General features: G+C 36.6%; 2 protein-coding genes across 14 annotated transcripts in view; both read right to left on the reverse strand.

The window, feature by feature from the left end:
• Positions 1-2,104: 2,104 nt before the first annotated feature.
• On the reverse strand, positions 2,105-5,876 carry LOC307132599 (glutathione S-transferase Mu 4-like). The gene is made up of 8 exons (XM_079827043.1): positions 5,759-5,876; positions 4,473-4,548; positions 4,321-4,385; positions 4,160-4,241; positions 3,170-3,267; positions 2,969-3,064; positions 2,766-2,876; positions 2,105-2,660 (listed from the first exon to the last, which is right to left on the reverse strand). The coding sequence occupies exons 1-8, from the start codon at positions 5,792-5,794 to the stop codon at positions 2,565-2,567; spliced, it is 660 nt and encodes a 219-aa protein (XP_079683169.1). The 5' UTR covers positions 5,795-5,876; the 3' UTR covers positions 2,105-2,564.
• Positions 5,877-7,750: 1,874 nt separating this feature from the next.
• ampd2b (adenosine monophosphate deaminase 2b) overlaps positions 7,751-19,495 on the reverse strand; it is a 28,244-nt gene continuing 16,499 nt past the window's right edge. For 6 of the 13 annotated variants that reach the window (XM_079828136.1, XM_079828137.1, XM_079828141.1 and 3 more), the window contains exons 4-18: positions 18,506-18,574; positions 18,312-18,420; positions 15,719-15,911; positions 14,564-14,690; positions 14,364-14,453; positions 13,936-14,065; positions 13,613-13,807; positions 12,218-12,349; positions 11,941-12,104; positions 11,111-11,237; positions 10,524-10,687; positions 10,254-10,374; positions 9,871-10,044; positions 9,677-9,787; positions 7,751-8,733 (exon numbers count right to left, since the gene is read on the reverse strand). In XM_079828136.1, the coding sequence (XP_079684262.1) occupies positions 8,530-8,733; positions 9,677-9,787; positions 9,871-10,044; positions 10,254-10,374; positions 10,524-10,687; positions 11,111-11,237; positions 11,941-12,104; positions 12,218-12,349; positions 13,613-13,807; positions 13,936-14,065; positions 14,364-14,453; positions 14,564-14,690; positions 15,719-15,911; positions 18,312-18,420; positions 18,506-18,574 (2,110 nt within the window). In that variant the 3' untranslated portion in view covers positions 7,751-8,529. The remainder of the gene's footprint in view (positions 8,734-9,676; positions 9,788-9,870; positions 10,045-10,253; positions 10,375-10,523; positions 10,688-11,110; positions 11,238-11,940; positions 12,105-12,217; positions 12,350-13,612; positions 13,808-13,935; positions 14,066-14,363; positions 14,454-14,563; positions 14,691-15,718; positions 15,912-18,311; positions 18,421-18,505; positions 18,575-19,495) is intronic. The other 7 variants (XR_013817392.1, XR_013817393.1, XR_013817395.1 and 4 more) reach the window with 2 other exon arrangements.

Here is a 19,495-nt window from a genome sequence, read left to right on the forward strand (position 1 = left end):
AATGCCATGCATGACACTGATACCATTGCACATCATCTTCAAAGTGTTGAATGCCGAATTACAGTTTTTCTTGATTGCTTTGATGCAGCCGTCAGCTCAATCTCCACATTTTCAAATTAGTTAACACACAGGCCTAAACAGTGGCACTCATGGTCAAAATGACACATTTTGTTTGCAAAAGGCTGTAACCATGCCAAAACATTTAAAATATGCAACAAAAGCACATTTTGCCTTCAAACACAACTTGCAAACAAGTATATGGACTCTTTGAGTCAATCATTACACAATGGACAACAAAATACAAAACTCAGTGTGAATCAGTGCACCATTGCTTGTCATTGTAGCCTATTGCCAGTCACATTTGTTGTCTTTCTATGTAGGCTGTGTCAAATGTGCCTTTTTGCAAAGAATTGGATCCAGAATAAGAAATGCTTTGATGCATTTTTTATTGATTCCATGACATAATTAATTTTTTCAAACCGTGTCTGAAAACTGAAATACTGTAAATATTACAGAGAATACATGTAAACCAAAATACAGTAAAGTCTATTGGAGTATAAGACATAGCCACTATTGAGACTCAGTCTCTTCTGTCATGATGATGGGGCCACATGGCTTCATCCACATCACATTCAATATCCTCTCTTGCAATGCACCCAGGGAAAAATCTTCTTGCATGCCTTATCCAACCTTGACATTCCTCTGCACCTATTTCTTGGGCAGCAGCAGTCATTGCATTCAGCAAGGGCATTTGCTCATAGGGATGGTGATCATAAACATTCCACCTCCAAGCACTGAAGAACTCCTCTATGGGATTCAAAAATGGGGAATATGTCATCCACCTCGCACACAGACTCCTCTTCCTCTTCCTCTCATCTGCCTTAGACCTCCTCCATCCATGCTGGTAAAGAACAACACAGACATGGCACCTTTTTTTTTTATAAGGCCTTTTATAAATTGTTAATTGAAGATTTTTGTAAAGGAGTGTCAAACAGGTGAATCAGTGATTTCATACTGATATAGGTAGTTTCTAATAGTTAGGAATAAATGGTTTCTGTTTGGTAACCATAGCTAAAACAATGGAGTTTTGACTGCTTGAATGACATCCGTGTTAACTGTTTTGCAAAAGGGTGGGGAAAATGTGTCAATCCAATGAGAAAGGGTGAACACATTTGCAAGACGTGTCTTCTGCTCTGCTGAGATAGTGATGATGAAAACTGAGTGGATCCTAGTTTCCTTAACCAGGTCAAAGCATTCAAAAAAAACTGTAAACCAATAAGACATGATGCAGCAACCGCCATTTTAACAGTAAAGTAAAGTAATATTTTTTCCTCTTCTCTGCACCAGATTGATAGTGTCGCCCCCTCTTCATTTTCAAACATTAACACACGACTGGCACAAGTAAACTTTATCAAACATATTACCACTCATTACTGTCTTAACGCCTGGCGTGGGGCTCCCCGGTGGCCCTATGCAACCACTTATATCACTTATTAGGTAGGGCCAGCACTGAGGCTAAGTGATTCATTTAGTTCATTCATCAAGTATGTTTAAATGTTTTTGAGTATTATTTACTTTCTTTTTGTATTATGTTAATTAGCTAGGCTACATAAACACTGTCATGATTAGGTGTGTGTGTGTGTGTGTGTTATGTTTTTGTTTAAACTCCATGAGGTTTCAACAGTTGATAGTGTTTTATAAGGCTAATAAAAATCTGTCTGAATGTGTCTAGAATTACTTTATCTTATGGTCAGTGTAATTCAAAGCAATGTTTTATCCGTTATTTTGAACATTTGACATAGCTCTAATGTTTGTGTAATGTTTTCACAATTTCTACAAGCCAGAACAGAATGTTTGCGGGTGTGGGCAGGAGTGAGCGGTAATGGTCAGAAATTCAGCGAGAGCGGGATTAAGAAAACAATCCCACTCTACTTGGCAGGTCCTGTGTTTGGAACGCTGGTTGAACCAAAGCTACATTGCACATTGTCCTTTCTAAATAGTATGCAGGATTTAATTTGTCTTTTACAGCAATGATATGTGCATACTAAATGCATACGCATGTTTAGGGAGATTTTCTCAGAGAGGGGGGAAAAAAAAACTATTTGTGAATTTAATTGAACAAAGTGCTCTGATTTATTGGGTCAAAATAAGGTAATGCATTTAATGCTTTGTTTACAATTCAAATGTAGAATTACAATCCAAAGAGTGAAAATCTATAACAATTCAATGCTTTTCTTTTCAAGGCATCATCAAATGGACAAAAATCAAAGCGCAACACTCACCTGAACACTTTTAATCTAAACATAAGTGCTTTTCAACTGCATAGACAACAACTGAGATCTCTGATTGTTTTGTAACGCTTTTTATAGTCAATACTAATGTCAACTGTATCACTGGGATGTAAATTTAACTAATCATCCTTAAACTGCCTGCTCATCAAAAGGTTTAAAACAGTGGTCCCAAAAAACTATCACTACATGTGCTCTTCGACTGCATTGACCTTACACATTCAAAGCAGTTGCTGGTGCGCCGTATAACGCTTAATCAAGCCAGTCTTGTCATTTTCACTCCTTCTTGTTTCCCCATTTGGCCATCTTGTTGTTCACAGGTGTTTTCATGAACTTGCTTGACTTCATGTATCCAACAATCTTCTCAAGACTCTGACAGGGAACACAATTATATTGGATTAATTACTGGTTAATCCTTATACATTACAATTTACATGACACTAACAAATCATTCTGTGTGAAAGGTGGAATCCAAACCTCAAAGCGATCCAGGAAACATCGAAGGTTTTTGTAGTCATCCAGGCATGCTGCCACAAACATACGATGCTGATCCAACAACTCGTACATGATAAAGTCCACAAATGTGATCTACAGGATGAGCATGTCAAATAATGCACTGTTATTTCCAAACATTTTAAATGGACAAAGTAAAGGTGCTTATGTGTACATTATGCATTTACCTTGTCCCCAGCAAACCACTTCCTGTCCCCAAGGAAGTCAGAGAACTGTTTTAGAGTTCCTGGCAGTTTCTCATTGTAACATGATTTGGTTTTGTCCTTTAACCAAATTCAAAAGGATTACAGATCAAGTTATCTTATCAATTAACAAAAACAAAAAAAAAACCTTTAACACAGATTTAAACAATCTAATCAATCACTCACAAAGTCTCCATAGCAGAGCTGGACAAAAGCATTGCGGAAGTCCATCGCCTGGTTTTCCAAGATGTCAACCCTCACCTGCTCTTCTTCAGTTTCTCCACCTAGAGACATTAGATAGAGATGTTTTACATTACGTAGATGACTATTTTCAGTGATAAAAAAAACTTTTTTACTGAAGGAATTAGGGATGTCACAAGTACCGGGACTTCGGTACCAAGTCGGTACTGAAATTATAAAAATGTGACGATAACAGTATTTCTGTAGTACTGACTCCCGTGGCACCCGTTCAGTCGCTTACGCGTTTATCTAAGCGCAGGGCTCCAGACTGTAGCCGAATATATACTGTCTGTGAATATTAAACTGCAAAATACTATTTAAATATTACTTCTGCATGTTCTACTTCTCTGTGTGAATCGCGTGCGACACTCGCTTCCTGACTTTGTTGTAGTCTCTGCCGTGTGTCGCTATATGAGGACATGGACGCATAAACCGTCACTTCATGAGAATTTACCGTTTCATTTGAGAAAACACATATCATATCATATCATGAACACAGAAACTCAAAGGTCTTCACGGCAACCCGTCAAAATAAAAGTTCTGTTTATTTATTTTTTTAAATTGACAGAATATATTAGGCTACTGTTGTAGCCTACAGTAGATTTAGCTACATCTCTATGTAATAATACATATCTACTTATAATAATTATTATGCCTAGATGGTTGATTATTTTTCACTTATAAATAATGTTTACTTTTAAACAGCATACAGCCTTTAAATGTTTATGTATTACTTACTTATGATTATTTATCATCATAAATAATAAACTTAATACATTTAATTAAAAAATAGTTAAATAAAAATTAATAAAAAACATTTAGCTGTGGTACCGAAATTTGTACAGAGTACCGTAAAAATGTTATGGTATTGGTACCGACTACTGGAATTTTTGTACCGTGACATCCCTAGAAGGAATAAAAGAATCAAATTCTCACAGAGGTTGTTTTTGCGGGCGATGTATCTCATTATGGCATTGCTTTGGACTATCTTCGTGTCACCATCCACTAGGTAGGGCAACTGGTGAATAAAGGTGATGGTTAGTTACTTATTTGCACATTACATTGCACAATAAATACTGTGTAACTGTGTAACTTACATTAGGAAAGTCGATGGCAAGTTTATCTTTCTCATTTAACCAACAGCTTCTGTCATAGTTGGGACCTGCAAGACAAGAATATTAAATCAACTCTCCCCATCGTTGTGCTTTTATATGAAAATTTGATTATGTCTATGATGACCATCACTTACCGTCACCACAAGAATAGAACTTCTCCTCATACTTAGTGCCAGTGTATTCCAACAGCAGACGGATTGGTTGAGCAAGCTGTTAACAGATGAAATATTTGGCATGGCATGCTATATACAGCTAAATGAAATGTTTTTCACTCTTGAAGTGATTTCACAATGCATATTTATATGGGTAATGTTGTTATTTGCATACAGCATTTATAAGGTAAATAGCACTGATATTGGACAAATACCAAACGGCGCGTCTATCTGTGGAAATGCAGCAACACAGATCTATTCTAGTAATTATGAAACAAAGTAAAATAATAATCTCTTCATCATTTCTTTACGAATTATAACTTTTTAGTCGATAAGTCAATTACACAAAAACGTAGGTCTAAATTGAAATCCGAAAAATGAGACTGATTATCCCTTGGTTACAGTAACTGCTGGTTGGTCTTAGAAGTTTATATAGACAGTCTTAAACGGATAGTTCACCCAAAAATTTAAATTATGCCATCATTTAGTTGTTTCTTTTCTCTGCTGAACTCCGAATTTTCTCTGGGACTTTGTAAGTCAATGGGGCTCATCAACTGTTTGGTTACCCATTTTCTTCTAAATATCTTCTTTTGTGTTTTAGCAGACAACGTGAGAGTGAGTAAGTTATAAAATTACAGGGTTTTTTTTTTGTTTTTTTGGGTGAACTATCCCTTTAACATTGTGTCTGCGTTTATAAAACTGGCCCCTACAAGTTTGCGGTTCGAAATTTTTGATATCATCCCTTTGAAATGGACACAAATAGGGCGCGAGAACATTTTGTGACTACAGAAAGCGTGTGTTTAATGAGATAAGGCAGCTATTGGTTGCTAAAAAAAATCAGCATATCACAAAGTTAAAACTGACAGCGAAGTGCTTTAACACAAGGTTTAATGTAGCTCTTATGAACTAGTGTGTAGTCCTAATTATTGGGGTGTAACCACACCCGAAACGGCTTCAGATAAAAATAACTGATGTAATTAAAAGTAGCATCTGTGGTGGCCATGAGTGACACGCTAAACGATAAAAAGGACCAACAACAAACTCATAGAAGCTCCCCGACTTTGCCGGCTCACTGCATCGTTCATTTCTAGAGTCCACCAAATATGTGAAGCATATGGATTGTAGATTTGACCGTTTTTAGACCTGACAAACCACGCAATTCTTATATTGGTGATGATTGCATGACAAGTTTACGAACAAAAAAATATTGCAGGAATTAAATAAGAATCAATGAAATGTATTTTCAAAAGGTATGCAAAATTTCTTACCCCGCGTATATCCCAGTATGCCAATTTCATTGTCATCTTACAACAGAGTGTATGCAATGTGTCTGTGCAGTCAAAATGAGGTGCAGCCAGGTCAGACTCAGAACAGTGAAATGGAGGAAGGGGCGTGTGCGGGTACACCACTTACAAGAGGGGACTCGAGTTAAAGGGATAGTACACCCACACAATTAATATTACCGGTACGTTAATCTGTCCGTGCATGCTGTTTAATTTGTGTGTTTCAGCAATTATATGAGCATTCTTCGGAGAAGTCGATATTTATTAACAAGAAAGGTCACAATAAATATCTTCCAATTGTCATGGGCATGTATTTTATTGTTTTATTCCTATTTTATTTAACCGTCATGTCACGATTAGATACGATATTAGTGTGATACTCCAAGACATAAAAGGTTAACAAAAATGTTGGGGGTGGAAATGAATAGGCTTGGACAATGGTGACCAAAATAAAAATATTAAGCTAAAAATACAGATTTATATTAGATGAATATGCTTGCACTCTGTCACTGACTCTATATATTTAAAATAATGTTTTATTGACATTTGGCATTATTAGGGCACACCAGGGGCGCCGGAGGGGGAGTTAGAACGATTCTAAGGGCCCACACACTTTTGGTAGTGACAGTACTAGTAGTAATGTGAAAGAAAGTATAAATGTATAATCTACAAAAGAGTAACAAATATAACAAAATTATGGCTTAGTTCTGCATTTCCGGCAAAATCCAGCAAAACGCTCCACTCATGAACCGCTCACGCTCACGGGTAAAACGACATTTGCTCAAATCCCACTCCGACATGAAATTTCTCTGTACTGGAGGCTACTATACTTGTTGTAGCCATTAAGAAAAGGTATTTACTTTTATATTTATGTTTAAATATTATAATGTTATTTTTTTGTCTATGTTGTCAATGTGTCAATCTATGTTGATTATGAAAAGTGAGTGAACAGCATGAGTGAGAAAGGACACATCATAACATGCGCAATGCCAGGAGACATTGAGTGGATCAGACATGATTGTGACCACTTCATTAAGTTTTGTTTTGTATAAATTGTATCTTAATTTTAATCAGTGTTTCATCAGCCAATTGGGGCATTCTGGGTTGAGCGAGCAGAGCTTAATTGGTCAGTTTTATTAAATTGCAGACAAAGATTTTGGATAGCTAGGTTGGTGCGGTAGGGGGCCCAACATCAAATTCTTTCATAGGGCCCAAAATTGCAAGCGGCGCCCCTGGGGCACACAACAAATATTATTATACATTACATTCAACATTATGTATAGTAGTTTAAAGTAGTACTGACACTAAAACTCTGTAAACTTGAATTTTCTCTGAAAAACTCTGAAAATGAACTTGAAACAGTCATTTTCATTTTGGATGAACTATACACAATAATTGTCACCATTTACGATACACATTGTTGCATTTTTGTAATGTGATATATTGTGACACAATACATTGTTACACCCCTATTATTTTATAAAAATTAATCTGGTACAAAAAAAAAATTGCACAATGTTTAACATGACGCAAAAACCTCAAAGCAATTGTAAAACGGATACTCTAAAACTTAATTTATAGCCCCAAGTTGTAAAACTAGAGTGACAAGGCTACCGGAAAAAGGCTGGTCAAAAGGACAGAACACAAAGAAAGCCTGTGTCTTTGACACTTAAGCCAGGTCAACTTGATAAAAAGAGATGGCAAGCTGTCTGGGTTTTCCAGGCCACACGGTTTCCACTCATGACAGTTTCATTATTCAGACTCTTTTGGCTGTACCAAAGCAGTCTGTTATGCTGCTTAATGTTGCAAAATTTTATTTGTTCAAATTAATTTGCCATGTCTATAACACACTGGTTAGTCCCATAGTTTTACCATTTACTTATTATTCTAGGTATTTACCTATAGCAGCTAATGAATCCAAAGTTGCACATTCACAAATAGCATTAAAAACACATGCAATATTAAAAACACAAGACTCACAGAATTATGATATTTTAATTTTGAGATAGAGAAAAGGCAGAAAAAATAAACTTCACTTTGATATCATGTCTGATTTACAATAAATAGCACTAATAATTATTCAATTACAGACACAAATAAAAATGGCCAAATAACTCAAAGGATACAACCACTGGAAAATAAATAATATCACAATAATAGACACATTAGAAGAACAGAACCTGTTAAAATCAAGTACAGAAAGGAGGAAAAAACTCCATTTAAAAATGACACCATTATGACGGCCCATGACAGAGATGTGCGTAGGTATTGGAGCTCACACAGAATAGCCAAAGAACCAATGCTTATGGCTGTTAGTGTTCAGAACAAGTGTACAAGCAACACCAAATGACAGCTTATTATCTATGATGGACAGTGTAAACCGTTTCACTGATCTTCATGCTGGACTGCAGGTTATGGACAGTGTAAGGTCCACAGTGACAGAGGGGGAGATTTATGGGGTTTCCTGACGCTGGAGCCTTCATAGACACTGTAAGTGTGTTTCCAGTTGGGATTCTGCAAGATGTTTATGTGCTTTTGTCAAATACAACGTTGGAATTTCCTTTTGTTGCGATCAGGACTTTACAACTAAAAGAACTACAGTACATTTCTAGCAAATACCTAAATAAAAACAAATTAAAAATGGTATTTAGTTGAACACCTGTGGAATCAAACTCAGTGTGACTGTCCCACAATTCCCTGATTTACCTTTCACTCGCACTCTGCACTTGTTGAATAATTGAAAGCGTATGACGCCTCTAACGTCTGGCCGGTCCTGCAGCCATGCACAGGGAGCCCTGCTCTTCAACCTCTGAGCGCACAGCCTGCGTGATCAAATTCAGCTCCTCGCACAGCGTCTCAAAGCGGTACGCCACACGGATGTCTGGAACGTTGGTGCGTCTGATGTCGTTGCCCTCCTGCCCCTCTTTCAGATAATGCGGCCCCAGCCAGTAGCTTTTCACCTTGACACAGGACATTTGGATGCATTAGTCAGATGCTTTCCTCTCTGATTCCTTGCATTTGACTTGTCTGTTTCAGTGGTTTGGCTACAAGATGCACAAGAGCCTGTGTTTGGTCAAGTGGCGACCAAACACAGTACCAAAACTGTGTTTGGCAGCCAATAATTTACCACACAGAGACTACTGTGGGCGACACACAAATATCCTCAATGCAACAGAAGCTGTATAAAATGTAATGCAATCTGGGTAATTTTTTCCTTTACATACTGTAGTTTTGGTCAGGGTTTTAGAGAACGAGGGCATGTTATGCAATCTTGCCCATGTTGGTATCTAGCTACTGTACACAGAGACACTTGTGTCACAATACTGTTGTTTTTGGATGCACAGAACAAAAAGTATTTATCCTCCCTTTTAAAAGCTGGAAATCATATCCCCAGTTTTACAGATAAGGTTTAACACTAGTCCCAGACTAAAATTCATGTTTGAGCTGTTTTAACTGAACGACACTTGCACTGACATATCTTAAAATATAATGTAATAACCAGTAATGTTTTATTCTAAGGTATGTTTATAAAAGCTACTTAAATTTCTTTATTGAACTAAGGCCTAATCTTAGCATAATCTAAGCACCGTCAGGCCTAAAAGTATTAACTTAACAACTAAATATGCTCTAAATTTGTATATCAATCTAAATAATTTCTACATACACAAAAGTTTGGGGTCAGTACATTTCTTTTTTTTAAGTCATGGTGCCTAGTGCATTAACTAATATTAACACATTAACCTTAAGGTGATGATACACAGGGCAACTTTTTGAGCATTACCCAGCAACATTGCTCAAAAAGTTGCCCCATGTATCATCACCTTTACTGTCTACTAGCACCTAAGTGTTGCTGAAAATGACTTCTGTTGGTGCTGAAAGAGGTGTAAGTAGAGATGCGAGCACCTGGTGAGAAAATCCGCTCATGAGCACACTGTTTCGGGCCAGCTCACACATGTCACATGAGCTCAGCTTCCACACCTGAGCAGCGATGCTGTACTCCTCCATCAGCGGCTCCTGAAAAACCACAAACAATAGGTCAAACATATTACAGACCTCACACGGGGGGGCATATTTGTTGGAATGGTTTGGCTTCCAACCTTTGTGAAGTGGAACTGCAGAGGGTCATCAGTGGACAAAGACACCACGAGGCCTCTGGACAGGTACTCAGGCAGTGGATTGCGATGGTAACTGAGGAAGAGGCTGTTGTTGCTGAGCGGGGACATGGCGATGCCGATCTGAGCCAGGTAATACAGATACTGCAGTACAGGAGCCTGAGGGGAAATACACAAACACTGAGTGGACTGATAAACTCTTGACTGTTTGAAAGGGGCTTTAAGATGCAAGTTCACTAAGTTGAAGAGAGAATGTCAATGTTTGAACATAATTTATGTTATGTTACGATGTGATTTTAACACATTATTTATATCCGAGCAGAACAGATTTCCAAGGACAACTGTAGAAGTATCTAGAGTGTCTTTACTTTTCTCAGAAGTAGGCCATGGGAAATATTCTCTGACAGCATAAATCCAGACACGAGGTGGTGAATAGGCCCTGCCTCTCCACAGTGTGGACGTAACACGAACGAATTCAAGTTCCTTTGCCTGTAGAGATGAGTGACATTTAAACTGTTGTGGAGCTAAATCATCTTTTATATTAAGTAACCTATCCCATAAATCTCTAAAGTAACTTTTTACCATTAAAATTAAATGTACTGTTGAAAGAAAAAGGTGTACTTGTGTGTATCAGATACCTGCGCAGGTGGTTGAGTACAGTCATATTTGCATACATGTAGTACAGATAATATGAGTATGGAGGATTGTCTTCCTCTGTCCAGTTCACAGGTTTTGGACTGTCCAGGTTAAAGATGTGATGCTCAGGTTTGGACTCATCATCCACACTATCAAACCCGACAACCTGAAGAACATTCAGTCTCACAATGCAATAAAACTGTGATGGTTGTATTCATTTGAAGCTGCATAGGGTAAATGGTGATGGTTTTATATTGGTGAGTAAAGTGGGACCTTTGAGTCACTTGTGATTTATCCACAGTTAAAATTAAAACTTTAATGGCAGATGCTTTCTTATCTAAAGCATCTTAAAATACAGTAGTTTTATTATAGGGATAATAATAAATGTATGAGCCAAGGGTTTGAAACTTTGGATTACTAGGCCAGATCTTTATTTTCTATAGAAAAGTTAGTGAGTAAACTGGGCAGTTAATCGTACCTTCAATATTTATATACACAGAGGATGTGTGCACTATTTAAGTCACAGTAGCAAAGTCACAAATAATTTTACATTAAACTAGCTTTATTACATGACAAAAATGTCACTTACATGTTGCAGGAAGAGATGCAACTGTGGGTGGCTGCTGGGATTGACAGTGGCTTCAAACAGAGGCATAAAAATGTTCTCTAGCATCTCCTGGAAGTTAGAAAGCTGCTTCTTGGTGTGGTACACATCACTGCAGAGGAAAGACACCACCTGTTATCTGTGTATCTTAGTGATGGTTTTAATTTATATTTCATATACAGTGAAAATATTGGTATTCATTTGGGGAAAAATGTGCTTTTAGGTGCTTTTCAATTTAGTAATAATATACACACTACTGTTCAAAAGTTTGGGATCAGTAAATCTTTATTATTAATCACTTGATCATTTTTTTTTAGCAAGGACACATCTCAAAGTGATCTAAAGTGGCATTAAAGAATTTTCCATTGTTATAAAGGATTTCGATTTTAAATAAACGCTGTTCTTTTGACATATTTATTCATCCAAAAATTCTGAAAGAATGTATCATGGTTTTTAACAGTCAAAATAATAATTTTAAAAAATCATTGAGCACCGAATTAGCATATTAGAATCATTTCTGGAAATTCAGCTTTACCATCATTGGAATAAATTATATTTTAAAATATATTAAAATATAAAACAGTTATGCCCAATTGTAATATTTCACAATATTACTGTTTTTTGCTGTATTTAAAAAAAAATGCAGCCTTGATGAGCTTAAGAAATTTCTTAAACATTTTTAAATCTCACCGATACATTTAAACAATATATATATATATATATATTTAGAATTTTATAAAATAATTAGGCCTACTGTAGACATTAGATAATAAATGTCCACTTTACATTGATATTACCTAACGCTCAGTACTCACAATAGCCGTGGCACCTGCACCAGCCAGCGCACATTATCAGAATAAACCTGGTGTTTGACGGCCCACTGAGCCAGTTTATCCCATTCGTCTCTTGAGCGACCGTAGATAGAGAGACGCAGCTCCACATTCTGATATTTGCTCTCCTCCAGGTCTGCCATCACCTCCTGAAACACACCAACATACAACTATCAGCAGGGGGCGCACTTAACCATATGAAACCAAATTCATCAACATGCTTGTTTTGATCATTTCAAAGAATATAAGGAACAGCTTATACCTTGATCATGTGTCCAAAGTATTTCCCCTCAATATGGTTGTCAGTCTTAATAAAGATTTCTCGGAGGATGGACTCTCCAATGGGGTTGTATTTGGAATTGAATTTATCAAAGCGGTGGAATGTGTTGCGGTCCTGTGGGAAAGAGAATATTTGTAATATTTAAAATAGCAAATTTCTTTTTATATATATATTTACATTTAATCATTTAGCAGATGCTTTTGTCGAAATGAGGAGAACAATAGAAGCAGTGACTAGTCCCAGTTAGTCTAGCAGAGTACACATAGAAAGGTGTTTTTTATATTTAAAAAAATAAATAAACATTTTACCAAGTGTAGCCTACTTATTCCCACACAATTTAGAGAAGATTTTTTATTTGCATGGTTTAGGGACCCATTAAACTGTGTGTAACTTCATTCATTTAGTGCCACAGATTGCATTCAGTAGAGAACAACAGTTCATTCATTCGCTTATTCAGTTCTCACCTAAGTGTAAATCCACTCAGCTTGTACTCTGTGCAACATATTTTTAGTGAGAGTGACCTAGATCCCACACAAACCCACAAAGTTTGGAAGACCCACTTGATATTTGCCTTGGCATATACACTTTTCTTTTCTTTCATGGTCCTATATTTTATTTCAGCTTTCTGTCATTTTATGTTTATATTTTTGTTAATAGTCACTTTATACATTTCTAATGAATAATTGTTATATAAATAAGATATAACATATCAAACACTACCCTTCAAAAGTTTTTTTTTTAAAGAAATCTCTTTTGAATTTCCTATTCCACAACGAATCCTGAAAAAAAAAAAAATTAGGCAGCACAACTGTTTTCAATATTGATAATAAGAAAAGTTTCTTAAGCACCATCAGCAAATTAAAATAATTTCTGAAGTATCATGTGACACTGAAAATTTAGTTTTGCCATCACAGGAATGAATTACATCTTAATTATATATTACAATAGAAAACAGCTATTTTAAATTGAAATAATATTTCACAATATAACATTTTTTTTACTGTAGTTTTGATCAATAAATGCAGCCTTGGTGAAAAAAATTCAACCCAAAAAATAGTTAACAGTAGTGCATTCATGTTGTTGATATTATTATTAATTAGTATTACTATGCATAATTGCTAGTGATGGTAAAAGTATTTTTCCAAGCACAAAAACAAAAGCACACACACATCACTGGCAAGTTGGTAAGTGACCAAAAATAACAACATTTTGATCATGCAGGCGATCTGATTAAGAGCCTGTGTGCTTGAAATGTTACCTTTATAAAAATCTGTCAATAGCTGTCTTATTTTTGGAGTCGTGGTGTGCCGACTTGATCTCTTTTATCAGAAGTATTTTTCCAACCACTTATGGCATGTGTTAAACTACACTTCTTACCGCGTGCATATCCAGAGTGTCTACGCTGAGGTCAAAGGCCGTCAGGTTCATGCTCTCAAACACCTCTGTTAGGGTCTGTCCACGGCCTTGTTCTACATGGACGATTTCACCTGGATATTTCTTTATGGCTCTTTTAATGAAGCGCAGCAGGTGCTTCTGATTCATACAGGATGAGGCATGTATGTGTGTGTCCACCTGAAGAAATGAAATTTCAATATTCGGAATTACATTACTAGGTCAAATAATCAGGTTTTTTCCTGTGACAACTACTAAATAAATTATTTTGAGCTAAATTGTGGTGTTCATGCCAATGGACAGCGGACCTTCCTGATGTTGTAGAAATCACGGTGAGGGACCTTCTTCTGTGCCGCCAACTCTTTCATCTCGTTTAGGAGAACGTGCATCTGGAACTTGGAGCTGAGGTACTGTAGTCGGCGATAGCAGAAAGATTTCCTGTTGGAAAAAATATACAATTAAAAATCCATATGCTAAACCTAAAGCAGATCAGAACAGTTCTGGCTCATTTGGGGAACCTATTTAACCAGTCTTTGCCACTTCTTCATCTTTGTAGCATTATTCACATTAAAAATTAATTACTGGTTCAGGTTCAAACTGAGGTCAGTGCATAATGATTTCAATCAAGCAAAGCATCTCGCTCAGGGATCAGCTCACATGTACAGAATAAGCTGTTTTAATCAGTAATTTGATCATCTTCTCCTGGATCTGCTGCATCACAACAAGTACAACTTACACTGGCCCGTTAATGATGAGGGCCATCATCATGTTCATATCCGCTATGTATTCCTGCAGGTCTGGGTACGGCAGGTCCAGCTCTGAGGAACTGATGGACATTACGAAAAAAATAAAACATTTTAAAAAGAACAGGGGGGGGGGGGGGTGTAATAAAACAATTAGTCCTTCTCAATTCTAGGGACTTGCAACTGGTCTTACTTATGTGTGTATACATGAACAACACCATCCACCATCTTGCAAGTGTAGCCCAACCCAGGGGGCATGTTGGCAGGGTCAGACTCCTCATAAGGGTGGGTTTCTGACACAGGTGGATGGACTGTTGCATCTGTGGAGAACACATGAGGTAAGATAAGGAGATGCAATCATTTTGTAACTGCATACCGATCCTACAGAACTCTTAAACTCGTGTTACTGAAATAAGAAACATATCTACTGGAACTAGTGAAGTAGAGAGTTTAAAGTATTTTGTCCAAAAAAATCTAAATTCTGTCATCATTTACTCACCCTCATGCCTTTATAAACCATGGAACACAAACATGAATTTTGAAGAATATACTGGCCACTTCTTTCGATATAATGAATATAATTTGATGTAAAGACAGATGTCAAAAAGCATCATGTTTTCTAAATTGATAAGATAGCTTTGTTAGAGGAACAGGCTGAGATTTACTATTTATTCACTGATAAATCTTTACCTCATTGAGAAATTCACTGTGGCGACCGGTTCAATCAGTGAGCTCAAGAACCGATTCATGGGAAAAAATTATTCGGAACGATTTTGTGAACTGCATCAAGAAATTCATTCAAAATATCTCAATCAAAAATAACATTTTTGCCATTTTCCTCATGAACACATTAAGGTAAGCTAGGGCGGATGTCAAGATTTTGCTTACAAATATAATTTCACTGTTCCTTACTTTTGTATGGCTTCAGAACACTTGCAATACAACACCCAAGTCATATATGAATAACTTGTATTGTGCTTTTTGTCATTGTGGCGTTAAAAACAAACAAAAACAAAAAACCTTTGTGTGAACTACTACTTTAATGAGTAGAAAAACATTTGTGCTGTGGTTTAACTGATCATGTGTGGTTCATAAACATGACGCATTTGCAAGCAGAGCACCTGCTTTCAGTTATTTCTGTAGTAACTGAAGACGATTCCATGAAAACATGAAAACATTTCTGTACATTATTCTACTCTCCCAAATGCAGATCAATCCAGTCTCTTTATTGAGTTTAAACTAAATATTTAAACCATTAAACCATTTTGGCCAGAAAATCCTGATTCCTCCTGAACATAAATCATCAAACCTCTGAATATTTCCTTCAGAAAGCTCTGGTTCAACCCACTTGCAGATACACTTGCAGACTCAGGCATCTCCTCAAAGATGTTGAGGTCCAGGGGTCGATCACCCAGCTCTTCCTGCAAGTAACGTACTGTGGTCCTGCAGAAGCTCTGCATGGACAGAGAGATATACTTCTCTCTTATGAACAGAGCTTTCACCACACATTTAGCAGCATCCAGCAGATCAGTGAATGGAACCTGGGGAAAGGGGGTGGTGGTATGGGAGAAGAAAAAGAAGACTCACTTAAACATAGTCTGCTTCGAAATCATCTATCCTCTATCCATCCATCCATCCATCCATCCATCCATCCATTCATCCATTAAAGGTATGGATTTTTCAGTGACCCATTCTGCAGGTTACATTTTTAAGCCAGTATCCACGACTCAATTCGTTCAACAACACTAATTCATTCAGAAAGGAAACAAGTACGAGCATGTCAATGATTCATTAATTTGATTTTTTCAAAAAAACTGATTCATTGAAAAAGGAAAAAAGTTTGAGTGAATCACTGAATCATTCATTCAATCAATTTGTTAAAAAAATAATGATTCATTCAGAAACAAAACAACCTCATTCCTCAGAAACTCAACAATGCTTTAGATGCTCAGTGATACGCTTTGACTTAATTCTATATATATATATTATATATATATATTTTAATATATACAAGTTACACAGTTGTGGTCAGAAATATTGGCACCCCTGGTAATATGATCAAAAATGGTTGTAAAAAATAAATCTGCATCGTTTATCCTTTTTATCTTTTATTAAAAAAATCTACGGGCATAATTCAAATGACTCTGAAAACAATTATCATCGTGTTAAACCCGCCAATAGCGCGCCAGGTGGATAAGCTAGTTTGTGATTGGTCACCGCAGATTTGTAACGGAAGCAGGATAGAAAAATTTACAGGTTTCCAGCCTGAGCTTCAGGGTGAAATCAAATCGCCGGCAGATCGGGCTGCGGTTACCCAGTCTAACATTTGTGTGTTGATTTTGATGTTTGTTTTGGATCATTGTCTTGATGGAAGATCCAACCATTGCCCATTATAAGATTTCAAGCAAAGGCTGTCAGGTTTTGATTTTTTATCTGTTGGTATTTGCTAGAATCCATGATACCATGTATCTGAACAAGATGTCCAGGACCTCCAGCAAAAAAATAGGCCCATAACATTGAAGATCCAGCGGTATATTTAACCATGGGCATGGGGTACTTTTTATCTCTGTTTGCACCAAAGCAGTCTGGTGGGTTTGCTGCCAAACAGCTCTTTTTATAGTTTCATCTGACCACAGAACCAGTTCCTTTTTGAATTTCCAGTCGTGTCTGACAACTGAATATGCTGGAGTTTGATTCTGGAAGAGCAAAAAGATTTTTTCTTGAATCCCTCCCAAACAACATGTGGTGATGTAGGGGTTGTTTGATTTTTTTTTTTTTGTCCTTCTGACCCCAAGACTCAAGTGATCCTTGGAGAGTCTTTGGTCACTCAAACTGCATTAGGACAATATACACACATGTCTTCTTCCACTTCTTAATTATTGCCCTGATGGTGAAAATGGGGATTTTCAATGTTTTAGCTATTTTCTTACAGTCACTTTCTATTTTGTGAAGCTCAACAATCTTTTGCTGCACATCAGAACTATATTCTTTGGTTTTACTCACTGTGATGGATGATTAAGGGAATTTGTGAAACAAGACGACATAGCTAGACAATTTCATGTTCCTAGTCACCCTGGTGTGCTAAAAAATGTACATGTTAATGGGAATATACTTCAGAGATATTTTACTCATAAAAAATTCTAGGGGTGCCAATAAATGTGGCCAATCACATTTCATAATGTGATTTTCCCCCGACTTTCCAATATTTTACTTCAATTAAAGGTTTGATTTTTGCGAATTTTTTGAATGAAAGATCAAAAAGATAAACAATGCAGATTTATTTTTACAGCCATCTTTGATCAGATTTACTAGGGGTGCCAATGATTCTGACCACAACTATATATATTCAATTAATTTAAATAATTACTTTCAATATCTGAAATGTAAGTTATTAAATATTTACTTTATTTAGTTATTTAGTTATTAATTATTGAACTCATTTAAAAGCAATATCATGCTTGTAATCATGCTGTTGGTATGAATCACTAATAAATGATGTATGATTGCTTAAATTGACCTACATCTACAGTATATTTTTCTAAACTTTTCTAGGAGACAGTTGTACAAACGTGATAGAAACCATGTACCATTCAATTGTACTTAGATCTACGAAATAAAACAGTATTTTGGTGACAAAATATAAAAATATGTTCTAAATGTTTTCTTTTTATTGTTATTAATAGTGTGTATTTCCCTGTTTTAACTAATTTTTCTCGATTAGTGTGAAAACCCCTCAGCAGTTGCTGTCAGCTCATGTTTCCCTCTGGGGTTTGTGTAATCGTGTGTGTGTGTGTGTGTGTGTATGTGTGTGTGTGTGAGAAAATTGGTTCTCCCTCAGGAGTTTATATAATGTCTACAGTGTCCACTTCAGTTCTGTCAACAACATCTTATTTTTGCAAAACAAACAAAACATAAAAATGAAAAACAGGAGCTGTTACTACCCCACATTTCTCCTCTCCAGAGATCGCGACTCTCTGATACTCTCTCTCAGGGACGAGCTCTCTCTCGGGATAGTCTTCTTTGGGCTCCTGGCTCTGTTCTTTCATATACCTAAGAAAGAGAGGAGATGCTGGTATTAGTTAACAAACACTGGGTCTCTTATAAATCATCACATAACATCTTAAACGGCACTCACTCCAGATCTGTTGCACTGTCTGTTTTCATGAAGTCCTGTTTGGCTCGCAGTAGGATATCAGGCTCAAACCTCAAGAGAAAAGACTTTTAATTAACTGACTGTGGATCAAAGGTCACATGTGCATACAGAGCAGTGAATGTTGGACTAATATTGGCATGTGAAGTGATGAGTTAATTTCATGTTCATAGCTGAAATCACTTGTATAGTTTGACACGAGCACAGTGTGTTTGGGTTGCTGGACTAAAGCATGGGATGCTTGTGTTCCCTGCAGGCTACCAATGTCCAAATGTTTGGGGTCAGTGCATTTTGAAGTAAAATAATAATATTATTACAATTTAAAATAACTGTTTTCTACCGTAATATACAACCCCAAATCAGAAAAATTTGGGACAGTATGGAAAACACACACAAAAAAAAAAGAAGTTATTTTTAAATTTACTTTGACTTGTATTTCATTGCAGACAATATGAACACAAAATATTTCAAGTTTTGTCTGGTCAACTTCATGTCATTTGTAAATATGCATCCTTTCCTGTCATTCAGACCTGCAACACATTTAAAAAAAAGTTGGGACAGGAGCAATTCAGGGCTAGTAATGAGGTAAAATGGTTAAATAATGATGTGATTTGAAACAGGTGATGTCAACAGGTGATTGCAATTATGATTTGGTACAAAAGCAGCATCCAAGAAAGGTCTAATCCTTTAGGAGCAAAGATGGGCAGAGGATCGCCAGTTTGCCAACAAATACGTGAGAAAATTATTGAAATGTTTAAAAACAATGTTCCTCAAGGAAAGATAGGAAAAGATTTGGATATTTCACATTCAACAGTGTATAACATAATTAAAAGATTCAAGGAATCTGGAGGAATTTCAGTGCGTAAAGGACAAGGGCGCAAGCCTAAGCTGAACAACCGTGATCTCCGATCCCTCAGGCGGCACTGCATCAAGAATCGTCATTCATCTATAAGCGATATCACCACATGGGCTCAG

The sequence above is a fragment of the Gobio gobio genome, assembly GCF_949357685.1.
Source record: "Gobio gobio genome assembly, chromosome: 10".
NCBI classification, from domain to species: Eukaryota; Metazoa; Chordata; class Actinopteri; order Cypriniformes; family Gobionidae; genus Gobio; species Gobio gobio.